The sequence below is a fragment of the Triturus cristatus genome, chromosome 10 (genome assembly GCF_964204655.1).
Source record: "Triturus cristatus chromosome 10, aTriCri1.1, whole genome shotgun sequence".
NCBI lineage: Eukaryota > Metazoa > Chordata > Amphibia > Caudata > Salamandridae > Triturus > Triturus cristatus.
In genome coordinates, this window is record NC_140593.1 from 314936506 (window position 1) to 314951449 (window position 14944).

The 14944-nt window shown below is 41.6% G+C and overlaps 1 protein-coding gene across 2 annotated transcripts in view; it reads right to left on the reverse strand.

Annotated features, from left to right (window-relative positions):
* The window catches only part of STEAP1 (STEAP family member 1), a 95086-nt gene that overhangs the window by 49224 nt on the left and 30918 nt on the right, over positions 1 to 14944 (reverse strand). For both annotated transcript variants that reach the window (XM_085631361.1, XM_085631360.1), the window contains exon 3: positions 11539 to 12051. In XM_085631361.1, coding sequence (XP_085487487.1) covers positions 11539 to 12051 — 513 coding nt within the window. The remainder of the gene's footprint in view (positions 1 to 11538; positions 12052 to 14944) is intronic.

Genomic DNA, 14944 nt, shown 5'->3' on the forward strand with positions numbered 1-14944 from the left:
AGCTTCTGGATTGAAGTATACAAATTTATGGAAACAATGTCAGGCTTTAGAATTGGATTGGACCCTTGTTTAACCGTTTTGAGGAGGGTACAGGACTGTTTGGATCTGGGATAGCAATTAGACTCCAGGCAAGATCACATTTAAGACAGATAGTTAAATTAAGATATAGTCAATCAAGGCAGAGTAACATATTAATTAAAAACAGGTACATTGTACTATATTTTGTTGCACACAATTGTACTATGAATATGACTCTACTGCTCAATAACAAAATATTAGCCAGTGGAGTGCAATGTACTGCAGGGATTTCACCCTTAACACAACTACAATTTTATAATACATGGAAAACAACAAGAGTTACATTTCAAGAAAGAGTGGATATGGAGGCCAAGAAATGTTTGGAGAATTTCCCGGTAATTTTGATGTCTAGGTTAATTACTACTATCTCACACTCAGTGGACCGGATTACAAAGCGTTATGGCTGCCACTCTTACTTCTCCTTGGTGGAACGTAAGCTGCGCTTAGTGCAAACACCTTCTCTCAACTTACTATGAAAACAGATTTGTGGAGGTGGTAGTTTGTGTCAAGGGTATTTGTGCATATGGAGAGATAAAAGATAGATGGACACCTAAAGCATCTCTTAGAGGTAGCCAACTAACCAAGCTCTTGGTACTTATGTGTATGGAAAGTGGCCACTGTTTGTAGAAATGAGTGGCCTGTGGAAGGTTGCTTAGAAGTTCCACACTGAACCAAGAAGAGTGGAGTGCCTTGACTGTTGTGGTGCCCTGGTGCACTTACTAAAATAGAGAAGATGCACTGAACAATCTGGCTCTGACCTGAGGAGTCATTTGGCATAAGCAGAGCCTCTGCTTCCCCGTAGCCACTGGCTATGGGTTAGGCGCTGTGCAAAGACTCACATTGGACCTTCAGTGGGGAGGGTAAGAGGCTCCAGCAGTTGCAATGTCATTGGAACTGCATCTAGGAGCTGGCTGGAGCAGAGAGCGTGAGCTGAATGCCAGACATTAAACATAGGTGAGGGTCCCCATTGGCCAGAGAGACGTTTAGCAACTGTGGGTGGGGTCTGCAAAAGTGGCCACATATTGACACTAGCACCCTTCAGAATTGGGTTGGCATGAGAGACAAGCCAGGGACTGTCCACTGGATGGAGGACAAAGGATGGAGTTAAGTGAAAACGGGCTGTCACAGGAGTGCCAGGAGACTGGCTTGCTACCCGCGGTCCGAGGCACCTGGTAAAAGGTGGACATCTTGGCATAGAGTGTGTTTAAACAGAGAGAGACCCCTTGTCAGCAACCAAGAGAGTAGAGTACTATCAGTACAAAAACATATTATCCCTTGATTCACTCAATCAACAAGAACCCCCTATCAATAGTTGAATTCTTAATTCATTTAAAACACAGATAAACTCAAAAAAGATCTCACTCAAAATCCCTGAAACACTCAAACAATGATACTACTATAACATGCAGTGCAAACAAGTCAATTTATTTCTTTAGTACATGTGAATATTACTAAAACACAGATATTATAAAAACACCTATAATAAAACACAATGCATCATTTCAGCATAATTAAAAACAATACAATTCACCAAATCAGGACATAACATAACATCTTATGACACTTTTACCACAGAGAACCCTAAAAAATAGGGAGGACGAACAATGATAGACAGTATGCCTTGTCTTTTAACTCAACACTTCCCTGGGAATAATTTTAGCAAGATTAGCCTGGATACATATACTCTATTTTGAATCTACAGGTCCAAGTTGTCCTCGGGATAATGTATAGAAATGCATTGACGCGTTTCGATGGATATCTGGTTATTCCATCTTTATCAAGACAGTCATTATGTTTCTTTGTGGTATATTTGATTGTTATACCCTGAATGAAAGGGAGTTGATATTTGCACTTATTCTTGTACTTCTTTTGCAGACTCGAAGAATCGTCTATTTACTGGACCCCTTCTTAAACTTCACCACTCCTGAAGCGAGTTAGCCGGGAGCTCTTTCGCTATTTTTAAAATACTTGATTTTAAAACTGCTTTTTAGAAACAGAATTGTACTTTAAATTGTTGCACTTTACCCTGAATACTCCCCCCACCTCACCTGATTAGAACTCCCTGCGCTGCCGATTTCAGGGCTGCCGCGGGTCGGAGTTCTTGCCGCCATTATTCTCACGAGCACAGGACACGCCCACGGACGTAGGCCACGCCCCTCCCATTTCACTCAAAAATGAGTCCCCCTCAAACGTGCAGCGGCCGCGCGCAGCGGGCGCGCCGCCTGCGCGCCGAAGGCGTGCCAAAGGCAAGCCCGTCTGCGCCCGTCTGCGCCGAGACCGGGCCCAGGACCATACCCCCTGTCCAAAGCGATCCCGATAAAGGACAACGGAAGTACTCCAGTCAGGAGCTCCGAACTCTAAGACCCAGCATCACATGTGCCCGGATAGAGCTACTCAAGGAAGGTAAAAAATGTCCGTCCTGCACATGCACTTTTGATTTTTCCCTTATTAAGATCCTGAACAAACCTATGATACCAAAATGTAGAAACAGCAGCCTGAAGGCTGGCCTAATTAATGTCAGGTCTTTAGTCAAGCATAACATACATACAGCTGAATTAATCGAAAGCCAAAAGCCAAAATATCGATATACTGTTCGTCACCGAAACATGGGCAGACGAAGCGTCAGATGCCGACCTGACCCTGGCCATTCCGGAGGGTTACTCTATTTTTAGAGCTGACAGAAAAATGAAACGTGGGGGAGGACTGGCAATAATAGCAAAAGAAGAACTCAGGATTAAGAGTTCAGACAGAGGAAGCAACTCAGACTGCGAAACCTTGATCTTCCAAATAAAAATCATAGATAAACATACGTTTAATGGACTGCTAATTTACAGACCACCTAGCGCAAAAACATCCTTAATTGAGCTGCTAAGTCCATTTTGGGAATCTAGCGTGACAAGCCCAGATTATACAATTTTAGGAGATTTTAATCTACATCTTGAAAAAACCTCAGACCCAAAGATGTATTAGGCGAATTCTTTGTTAGCAAAGTATCATCAGTCTACGACTCCTTCAAAAATCACAGCACGGAGACGGCAGAAAAGGATACCTCACACCTAATAAACCCAGTGGAACAATCAGTTCAAACCACATCATTCCACTTCACTCCTCCTGCAGCAGAACAGATACAGAAAGAGGTTCTTACCACCAACTCAGGTAGCCCAATGGAACCCTGTCCACCCAAAATTATGCAAATCTGCTCAGAACAGCTGAGCCTGGTGTTAGAAAAACTATTCTCCCAAATCATCAAAACCAACATCTTTCCAGATGATTGGAAAATGATATCAATCAGGCCGCTACTTAAAAAACCAAACCTAGATTGCGAAACTCCAAACAATTACAGACCTATAGCCAGGATCCCTTTTGCCGCGAAAATTCTCGAGAAACTGTTAAACAAACAGTTATCCCGATATCTGATGGATGGCGACTGGCTGGACCATTCTCAGTTTGGTTTTCGCGAGGGACATGGAACGGAGACTGCTTTGATTACAGCAGTGGAGGAACTTAGGCAAGTACTGGACAATGGATCGAAGGCCGCCTTGGTGCTACTCGACCTATCGGCGGCCTTCGATACAGTCAGCCATGAGATCCTCATAACACGACTGAAAGCAGCACAAATACATGACTCAGCTTGTACCCTCATTGCCTCCTACTTAGAGAACAGAACTTTCTCAGTAGAATCAGGAGAAGAGAAATCCAATTTATTCAACCTGCCATGCGGGGTCCCGCAGGGCTCCTCGTTGAGCCCCACTCTTTTTAATCTATATGTGGCTCCCCTTGCTGAAATAATAAGGAACAGTGGATTCACTCCAATATCCTACGCCGACGATACTCAAATCGTGGTGTCAATCAGTAGGGACGTGGAGGACACTGCAGAAAAATTTCAACATTGCACGGTACAGATCAGTCAATGGATGAGAAGGAACTGCCTAAAACAAGAGGGAGGTCATGATACTAGGAGGTGACACAAATATATGGTCCCCCTCATGGTGGCCAAGAAATTTGGGAAGATGCCCCGAATCATCAGAAAAGGTGAAAAACCTGGGAGTTACCTTAGACACCAACCTCTCATTCGACGCCCAAGCCAGCAAGTTGGCATCAACACTTTGGTACATCCTAAAAATTATTAAGGAAATACTACCTTATCTACCGCATGATTCGCGCAAGACTGTGGTGACAGCATTAGCCTTGTCAAGACTGGACTACGGGAATGGCCTCTATGCCGGAGCCAGGAAGAAAATCCTAGCCAAACTTCAACGCCTGCAGAATGCAGCAGCCAGGCTGGTACTTGGCATACCTAAGTTTGAACCAATCAGCCACAAATTAAAACACCTACACTGGCTACCAATTGCAAAAAGGATAGAATTTAAATAATTATGCCTGGCTTATAAGGCAATCAACGGAACTGTATCACAATTTCTGAAGTCACACCTAAAACATTATGAGCCAAATAGACTTCTCAGATCCGGCCAAAAGAAACTCATCAGGGTCCCGAGATTCAAAAGAGCCAACTGGGGCGGAAGAAGTTTCCTGGTACACACAGCAAGAACCTGGAATCAACTACCACTGGCCATAAAAATCAGCCCATCATTGAAATCCTTTAGAAAGGAAGTTAAAACATGGCTTTTCTCCGCTCAGCTCTAATCAACATCTCCAAGAGCCAATGGTATATCTCAGCGCCAAGACGCCTTCGGGCATTCGCGCGCTCTACAAATGGATAAATCAATCAATCAATCAATCAATCAATTAAACGGACTTGATTAATCCCTGTTTCCCAACTGCCGTATATTCTTCAACGGTTCAATTCGGAACCCAGGATTTCTAATTTTGTGTCCAAGGGGGCCGCATATGAGGTCCAAGGTAGAGGGGGTTTTAGTACATACACCTCCTCACCTGCCGATGCACTTACGTCGCGCTCTTATTAGCTCAGGGATTCCCTGTCCTGCTTCGTCCTTTTGGAAAATGTGAATCACAGGGTATAACAAACAAATATACCACAAAGAAAAGAGAACATAATGATTGTCTTGATAAAGATGGAATAACCAGATACCCATCGAAACGCGTCAACGCATTTCTATACATTATCCAGAGCACAAGTTGGACCTGTAGATACAAAATAGAGTATATGTATCCAGGCTAATCTTGCTAAAATTATTCCCAGGGAAGTGTTGAGTTAAAAGACAAAGCATACTGTCTATCATTGTTCATCCTCCCTATTTTTTAGGGTTCTCTGGGGTAAAAGTGTCATAAGAAGTTATGTTATGTCCTGATTTGATGAACTGAATTGTTTTTAATTATGCTGCAATGATGCATTGTGTTTTATTATAGGTGTTTTTATATTAGTTGTGTTTTAATAATATTCACATGTACTAAAGAAATAAATTGACTTGTTTGCACTGCATGTTATAGTAGTATCATTGTTTGAGTGTTTCAGGGATTTTGAGTGAGATCTTTTTTGAGTTTATCTATGTGTTTTATATGAATTAAGAATTCCACTATTGATAGGGGGTTCTTGTTGAATGAGTGAATCAAGGGATAATTTGTTTTTTGAACATCTAGGCATAGAGCCAGGATGAATGGGGGGGGGGGGGGGGGTCAAGAATGCTGAGAGGATCTCCCCCTTTGTATTGTCAGGAAATTAGCTCCCAAGAAGAAAGGTTTGCTGAGATTTATTGTGTGCAGGTGGTGGAGCCAGACACACAGTAGAAATGGGATAGAATACATGAGCACCCTGACTTAATAAGAATGTTTTGAACAAGAGTTCTTTGGAGATATTTGACTATTGTAGGAGACTGGTGTACTTGGGCTGGTGGAGCTATTACCAAGCGGAAAGGAGAGAGAAGTGAAGAGTAGCTGTGGGAAACTGTGAGGAAGTTTTGGCTGTGTGTACACATACTTTTTTTTAAACTACCATTTAAAATACATTGTTCCAGAAGAAACTCTTGCTGAAACTGTAGCCGAGAACAATAAACATACATACACTGAAGGAAAAGAAATTAATGTGCAAGTGAATTATAATACAGTGCATCGTCCAACCACAGATAAAGGGTTATTGTAACTAGAATGTGTAAATCTGTAATCTATAAGAAAATGGAAGGGAGAGTGCAGCTATGGATGGTTCTGGGGTGTTCAGAAGAGCAAGTTAAACTTAATTTTAAATTCGTATATATTTGACCCTTGTTGGGCTCTTGCTTCTATAACATAGTCTCTAATTGTGAAACAAGTCAGGAATAAGCAAAACCATGAAAATAGGTTTGGATGGTGGAGGCATAGATTGACGATTAATCCCAAGAACGAGTGACAACCTTAGAGAGCTTTTAAAACAAGAATGTTTGAGAATTGGCAAAATAACAAAATTAAAAAAATAAAGTCACTTGTTGGTAGCAGGTGATGATAGTAGCAAGAGGGGTATTACTGTGATTGAGGACATGGATGTAAAAGTCCCCTTAGATACTGTTAAAACAAATAACAGTAGGTTAGAAACAGATATTATAACTCATCAAGGGGCAACAGGGATACCTGCACATTAACACAGAGCCTATAAAACCTAAGAAAATGGAGACAAATGTATCAACAGAGATGTGTTTACTGCACATATAGAAGGGGAAAAATCAGCTGAAAGGAAGTGACAAGGCAGGCAAAGAAATAGAACATTCACAGTTAGCATTGCCCTCAGGGGAGCAAGAGACCTCCCAAGTAACAGAATCTGAGGAAGCCACCCAGAGGATGGAAAAAGGTGTTAAAACCATAATCGATCCTAGTTTGATAGCCATTGCCTCAGAAAGACGTGTAACATTCTAGACAAAAGGGGTGCCTGTGAAGATTAAGGGCTGAATACGAATTTCTCGGTGCGAGATCGGGGTGGCACGCCACCGCCCCGCACCCAAAGTCAACCGCTGCCCGCCCACCAGATTAGGAGTTTTCTTCTGGTCTGGTGGGCGGTCCTTTGGCATTCCCACTGTGGTGACTTTGAAAAAGGCACAGCAATGGAAATGTCAAAGCAAGTTTCTGTACCGCATGGACTGTTAGTCCATGCCATGCAGGAACAGGGCATGCATGCACACAGGGGGGCACACCATGTGCTCCTCAGCATGCATCCCTGTGTATAGGGGCAACAGGGGGGCCTGCAGGACCCTCTTTGTTTCCACACCACCAGCCTTTTCATGGCTTGCTCACCGCCATGAAAAGGCTGGTGGCGTGGAAACTCAGAGTATGTTTGGGAGTGCCGCAAGCAAACGGCAAGCATATTGCTGCCCCAGACTGCTGTGCCACCGCCATGGAACATGGTTCCCTGGCAGTTGCAGCGATCCCAAAGTGGTCAGACCACCGGTGCGCCGGTCCCAGACTGCCACCGCACTTCCAACATAGGTTCGGCAGTCCATCCCATAATCAGGGCCGTAATCTAGGTTACATAAAGAAACTGAGTAAGCATGTCAAACAATTAAAAATCAGAAACTATATGGAATAAAAAAGCAGGAGATGGGCAAAGTATACTGAACAATCATCTGAAGTTGGGCGCCATAGTGCAAAAATATGCCCTAAGTAGAGGAAACTGCTACTCTAGGCTCTGAGAACTAAGGACTAGAAAACTAGATTGAAACATGGTTGTAACGGAATTGAGTTTTGGTAAAAGAAAGCTGGTTCTTCCATTTTCTATTGTGTTTTATGGCAATGTGTAAATGGTCACACTACATTGAGCACTGCAGCATCTGCACTCTGTTTATTTACTGAATGTTGCATACACTGAATTTGTATTAAGTAGAGTGGTCCTAAAATGTCTTGAAACAGAATATTGAATGATTACCAGGATTAGGAAAAAAACAAGACAATAGTAATAGCTACAGACATAATTTCTGTATGCATACCTGAAAAATGAATCGGACTGCACAATTGTGTACAGCTCCTTGCTTGGGCATAGAAATACATGCCTAGGCCTGGGGTCATCTGGTGCCTTGAAAAGCCTACCAACCCACAACGTTTCTGAACATATAACAATGCCATTACTTTTTCTTATCCAGGATTTCAAACTCCGGTCAAACATTGGTTAAAAAAGGATTTCCTCACATTTCTGAGATGGAAAGTTCTATATTGCGTGGGGACCACCAAAATCCTCACCTCTGTTTTCCAACACATCTAACAATAAACACAGTACCTGATTTGTGTGGGTAGGCCTATCATAACTGACAGGAACAGACAAAGCATGTGACCATGTGAAGTAAAAATAGTCTCAATGTGGTCATCACGTGGTCACGATTTCGGTATATTCCAGAACTGGTGCAATCAGCCCACCCACGCATGGTGGGTACTGTTTTATTGGGGTAAAGGTGGAATCATTGGATGGTAGGACTTTTGCCATTTGCCTGACGTTCTGGAGCTTTCTGTCACAGATAAAGAAGAAATTGTGACTTTATTTTACGATACTTTGACATCTGCTAAGGATTCTGGGTGATAAAAGATGTTTAGATTTATCCAAACCACATCAACATGGATTCCCCCTTGCCTCTAGTTTGCATAAATATCTGAAGTTTGTAGATTTCCTTGAAATCCGCTGCCCTTGTGCCCAATTACTGCACACATCCACAATCGAATTCCCTCCATCAAAACCATTCTTTGGTATCTATTGTGCGGGTGTCTGCTGAAACCCTTGGAAAACCCACATGTCTGATCAATTATACACTTCAGATGACCTATGGGAACAAAGATTTGGGTCAAGCCTTGGACAGAATATCCTGTGAGGGGAAGACTGAAGGAAACTATCATGTTTTGATGAAGAAATGTCGAAAATGTCTTGTTCGGCAGTCTATCCCAGCCATTCAGTCAGGCCAAGAGTGACAACAATCTTATGATGTGTATATATTATAAATATATGCTTGTGGCTTGTTTCCATAAAGTTTAGGGGAGAGACCTGCGACCACATGGCAGGTACCCCAAACCTGCATATTGCTTGCAGTTTGTTTCTAAATATTCCAAAAGCACTACACTCAGTGTATGCCCTGTTGGCACCTGAATCCACACAAAATCCATACACGTATGGTATCCAAATGCTCCGTAGACACAGAGGAACAGAGCTAAGGGTCAATCTTAAACAGGGATATGCTTCTGCAAGTTGGAAACTGAAGGGATTTAAGATATTTGGGGAATAAATACTAAAACTCTGACAAACATCATACTTGTTGTAACATCACAGCCAGCCATTAGGATGAGGGTGGTGTGGCACCCAGTGACAGAAACATAGGATGTGTAGATGTTACATGAATATGGATATTTATAACCTAAGACATTTAACCTTAGCTTTCAAATTCCTAAAATGCACAACACACCTGTGGGCAGCCTGAACCTAAGGAAAACACATACATATCAGGCATATGTTCTTCCTACAAATTGGTTATTGGAGGAAATGTACATGTTTTGGCAATAAAAAGATAGTAAATATCTGATCAGTTTCATGTTCCGATGTGTAGCCTTGCCAGCCAGTTAGGGTGAGGGGTGTAAGGTGTGTACCAGTAAAGTACTCACGTCACTCAGAAAATAAATATTTGTTATACTTTCTATATAGTTGTGAGTCTGATGACTGTCATCAAAAGATTAATGCACCATAATCAGTATTTTTACCACAGTTTTGTGTCCTGCCCTAATATTACAGAATTCATTTTGCAGACTACATAGAAAACTCATACATATTTTGTACTGCTTGACTCCAGAGATTCAGGGCAACGTTTCTTTGGTTAGTGTTCCAAGATTTGTTTGTCTGTTTAAGAAATGCAACAAAATTCTAAGCATATTTTATTTGTCACAAAAAATAATTATCTCCATGTTTTCTACTATACATTCAAGCTGCACTGAGATATTGATGAAGGGTTTCCACCAACACATAGGTCTAAATGTCCTAAAAAACAGTCAATGCTATTCTGTGATACTTTTCAAGTGAAAAAGAAACACGTACTTTGTTACTTTACGAGGCACACTTATATAAAATCCTAATTAAACAAACTGCATAAATAATTGAAGGCTAGAAAGAGAGAGACTATTTAAGTTAAGATACCACATTACCTAAACTCCTCACCGTAGGTGTGCTGGGTATGTATGTAAGTTATAGACAGTTGCAATACTTCTACCTTAGACTCTCCTCCAAAACTTTAAAAGAGCTACAAAGATCACAAGGTCACATGCACTGAGTGATTGCAGGCATGCAACAATATGAAAATATCACCACTCTTTACAGGCATTGCACTGAATCCCCTTGAATAAACAGACTGACTTCAACTCATTCTGTCCGAATCATTAGGAGCTGGATGCTGTCTCAATCATAAAGAGCTGTATTCTGCTGAATTATCTTGTAAAATCTCAGTCCAGCTGTTCAGAGGGCCACTTCCATTTGATTCTCACAGCACCATTCTATAAGGAAAGCAACATATGTACGACACTCTATGCACACGTAAGACCCCACACTCTGCAACTCCCAGCATACCTGGATCTGAAAAAGAAGGCAACCTACATATGATATATATAATAGCCTTATTGCATATTGCTGAGGATTATACCGCTTGCTAAAGGCACAAAAAGCAAGTTATAGGCTCTTGCTGCAGGCGAGGGCCTAAACTGTGGAAGAGGGCCTTTAACAACAGGTATAGCATGAAGCAGAAGTATAAGGCTATTAGAACATGCCACCTAATGAAAGTATAATGTTCTAAAGTTAAAAGGAAGAAACATAGCCACAAACATTGGAATGTTGGCTTATTCCAGCCATTATAAGCCAGAAGCTACTTCTTTGTCAATGGAGCTCTCAACATTCCAATGTTCTTATATAGCCTTGGAGCCTCATGTTGCGGGCTATACCGGCCAATAAAGACCTGCTCCAGCATTAAAGGCTCGAGGTGAAGACCTTTAACAAGAGAACAGGTATTTAATGGCCTGCAGAGCCTGACACGGAGGGCTCTAAGGCTAATAGAACATTCTGCCCCAAGAGGGCAGAATGTTCTAATTTGCAAAACAAAGACCTCACAGAGCCCGAGGGTGTTCAAATCCCCTCAGGCTCCGTGAGGCCTTTGTTAAACATTTGAATGTTGATGCTCCGGGCTTCGACAGGCCATTAGAAGCCAGAGCACTCCATTGTTTGCAATGGAACACTCAACATTCCAATGTTCTAATTATCTGTAATGTGTACAAACAGAAACCCAATTCTTGGCATAAGGACCCTGAAATGTCAGTGTATGTATACTTTTGTCTGTCTAACCTCGATCCTTCTCTCCCTATTTATATATCTGTTTGACCTAGCCATGCAGCTTAATGAATGCTACACAACCAGTTAAATTTTAAAACATAAACAAACACAAAGGTTAATTTCTGTTCTACTACATATGAAGTATATGTTACAGGCTTGTGGAACTGATGCATTTGAAGCAAATTGCAGGAGACTTCTTACATATGGTTTGCATTTATTTGAGGGATAGTCATACATACCTGTTGATATGCCCAATTCAGCAGTTTATACCTATAGGATCGCCTCATTGGGTAGCACAAGCTGTAGATCGCATGCATTGCAGCAAAGAAAAAGCTGAGCAGGCCAAACTGTTTCCTTGCCAACATCCACGTGTCCAGCCACTGGGGAAACCTTTGATACTTTGACCCATGGTGAAGCTGCAAACATGCCGCGAAAAGTCCAGGTAAGAAAACCAATGCCAAGAGAGTGACAGAAACAACTGGCAATACTTTGTTGATGACCAGGATTGGAATTCTGTAAAATTCATTTTTGTTGGCAGTTAGGAAAGGGTGCAGCACCTCCCTCATAAAAGTGTAGATAAAAGTCAACACGGACAAAGTAGCTGCAATCTTCACTGGTAAATGCCATTTTGGAAAGAGGTGAAACTGTCTAGTTAAATGAGAAGGAAATTCAAAGACATCAATTTGGGAATCGGTACAGCAGGTCAAATATTCAGGTTCATCTGGCGCTTTCCTCATTTCCATATCCAAATCCTGAAAAAGAAATTAAATGGTAACTTCATCATCATCAAAACAATGTCATTTTTAGAGTATGACCCTAAACGTATATGGCAATAAACAAATGTAAATAGCAGTATAAAACCATAATTGAATATTCCATTAGGAGCAGTTCAGTCTCATTACGAACAGTGTAAATGGAAAGTGGAACTATGGACATTTAATAATATACTTTTTTCCATAAGTTCTCTAGTTTGTATGTATGTATATATGTGGTATTTTTATAGTGCAATTCTAGTCAAAAGGCAGAAGAGCGCTGTATATGGTCAAAGACAGGCACAAGTTAACGAGTAATAGGCGAGGAAGCTGGGCTGTGGACGGTTAACGTATTTTGAGGTAGTGTTCAAGAAGTGCGCCTTCAACTATTTCCTAAATTGTAGCACCGATGGGGCAGTCTTGATGGATATGGGGATGTTGTTCCAGATCCTTGGTGCAAAGATGGGAAAGACCTGCTACCTTATATTTTTCATTTTTACACTTTAGTCTGCAGTCTGATGGTGTTCTGGCTACAAGTGTGCCAAGAACCCCCAAGGATGGTGAGCTTGTCTGCAAGAAGGTCTTGCTGGCGATTAAAATGATACAGCTGGTTTTGAAGATGGTCCAGGCCAGAAATAGGAGTGATGGTGGTCCATCATGTTGGGGCTGATGTGATGATATTTATTTAGGCCCTGGATACGCTGGAAGCATTTAGGGATACCAGTGTGGAGTCTGAGGCTATGGAGTAGGGGGTTACCACCAATCAGGTGCATAAGCACGAGGGCTTCAAAAGCCATTCTAAGGTTACTTTGTGAAATAAACAATTTTACTTTCTTTAGAAGCGAGAGCTTGTACAAGGTTATCTTTGTATTTTTGGCAACATGCTCCTTGTGGGGGAGGTTGGTGTCCAAGGTGAATCCAAGTGACCGGGCATTCGACGAAAGCTGAGGTTCAAAGCCAACAATGGCCATGTCACTAAGCAAGGTTTGTACTGTTTTTGTGTTTGTTGTTCTTGGCAAATAGGAATTCTGCCTAGGTTGGATTCAGTTTCAGTAGCTACTGGACATCCAGATCTGAATGATTTGCAAGCAGTGTTTGAGGCATTGGATGACTGAAACAGTGATGAACCAGGCTTGGTGTTGTCAATGTGCTCTCAGATCTTGAATGAATGAAAAATCTTATAGAGTGCACAAATACCCGGAGGCGTCTTGGCGCTGAGTAGTTCAGAAAAAGCAGACAAGGGTCGAGTCCTAAGGGATCACTGGTTGAACAACCAGGTTTTAAGGTTCTTCTTAAACATCAGGAGTGTGGGTGCAACATTGAGTTCTGGAGGCAGACGACTCCACAGTAGATCTGTGGTTCTAAAGAATTGTGTATTTTGTCTCTGAAAAAAAGGTTTGTGTTGCAATGAGCATAATCACAACACATATAGGGCCATATGTAGAAAGCAAAATTGCGATCGCAAACGCCGAAATTCGCCGAATTTCGGCGTTTGCGATCGCAATTTTGCTAAGTGGGATGTAGGAAGGAAAATCTGCATGCAAAATAAGGAATCGCAAAATTTGCGATTCCTTATTTTGCAAATGCATTTAAGGAATCCCAAATAGCGATTCCTTAAATGCAATGTAGAAAGCACCCAAGTTGTGCTATTTTGGCTTAAGGAATCGCAAATTACCACCAACTTCAGGTTGATGGTAATTTGCGATTTCTTTCAATAATGCAGTTTTTTGCATTATTCAAAGTGCCATGTGGCACACACACATGCCCTTAGGGCATGTATGTGCGCCACATGTGCACCCATGCTCATTATAGGGGTGCAAAAGGGTGTCATGTTGACACCCTTGCACCCTTGAAATTGCATTCTCAATTTGCGATTCTCTAATTGAGAATCGCAAATTGAGAATGTCTTCCTATTCATTCCTATGGGCCTTTTAGCCCATAGGAATGAATGGCAAGGTATTCCTTATTTGCGATTCTCAATTACAGAATCGCAAATAAGGAATAGGTGGGATTCGCAAACAAAATTGCTAATCCTACCTACATAGCGTTTTGCTATTCTCTAATTGCGATTCCCTAAAAATTGCAATTAGAGAATCGCAAAACACAGCCTACCTACATATGGCCCATAGTCACCTTTCCTCTAGCTAATAGTTCTCTGGATCAGTAGTTGGGCACGTCTCATATATTTGGGGTAATTTAGTTCATCACCCCTGTCAGTATAGTATTAGTTGAAGTCAAGAAGTATCGGACCCATAAACCAATACAATGAACGTAAAACATTCACTGGGATTTTTGGCTGTTTCATGATGCAATTAATGGTGGCAAGGGTTTGGAGCCTGATGTAAAAAGCCCTTTTGTAATCACAAACCCTGTCAGCCACAAAATCACAGTATTTGTGTCCACAAAAGGGCTTTTGTTTATGTCCAAAAAACGTATTACTACTTGTAAAATGGCTTTCGCGATCTTTCTAAATTGCAAGTAGGAGGGGGCGTGAAAGGGGCATCCACTTATTAAAGATTTAGGAAAGGAATGTATCATTGGTTTTAGACTGCAATTGTGATCAGAAACTATTGAGGAGTTACTGAACTTTGAGTTGGGGTGGTAAGTGATTCACAAAGGGGAAGGGGTCCTCATAGGATCTCTTCCCATTTGGTAATCAAGTTGGTAGCCTCAGGCTAAGGAGCCAGTAGTTCACAACGCCACTTCCTAAATGAATGACGTTTTCTAATTGCATAGATTTTTTTTTTTTAAAGAAGCGAAGGTTCCTTTACAAGCTGTTTTAAAAAAGTGTTCCATTTTGGCTGGTTTGCTGTCCCTTGCTGGCCACCATCCCTGTGTTTTTAGTCAATCGCAGAGGGTCACAAACTGCGACTTACGAAATGAATATTAATTA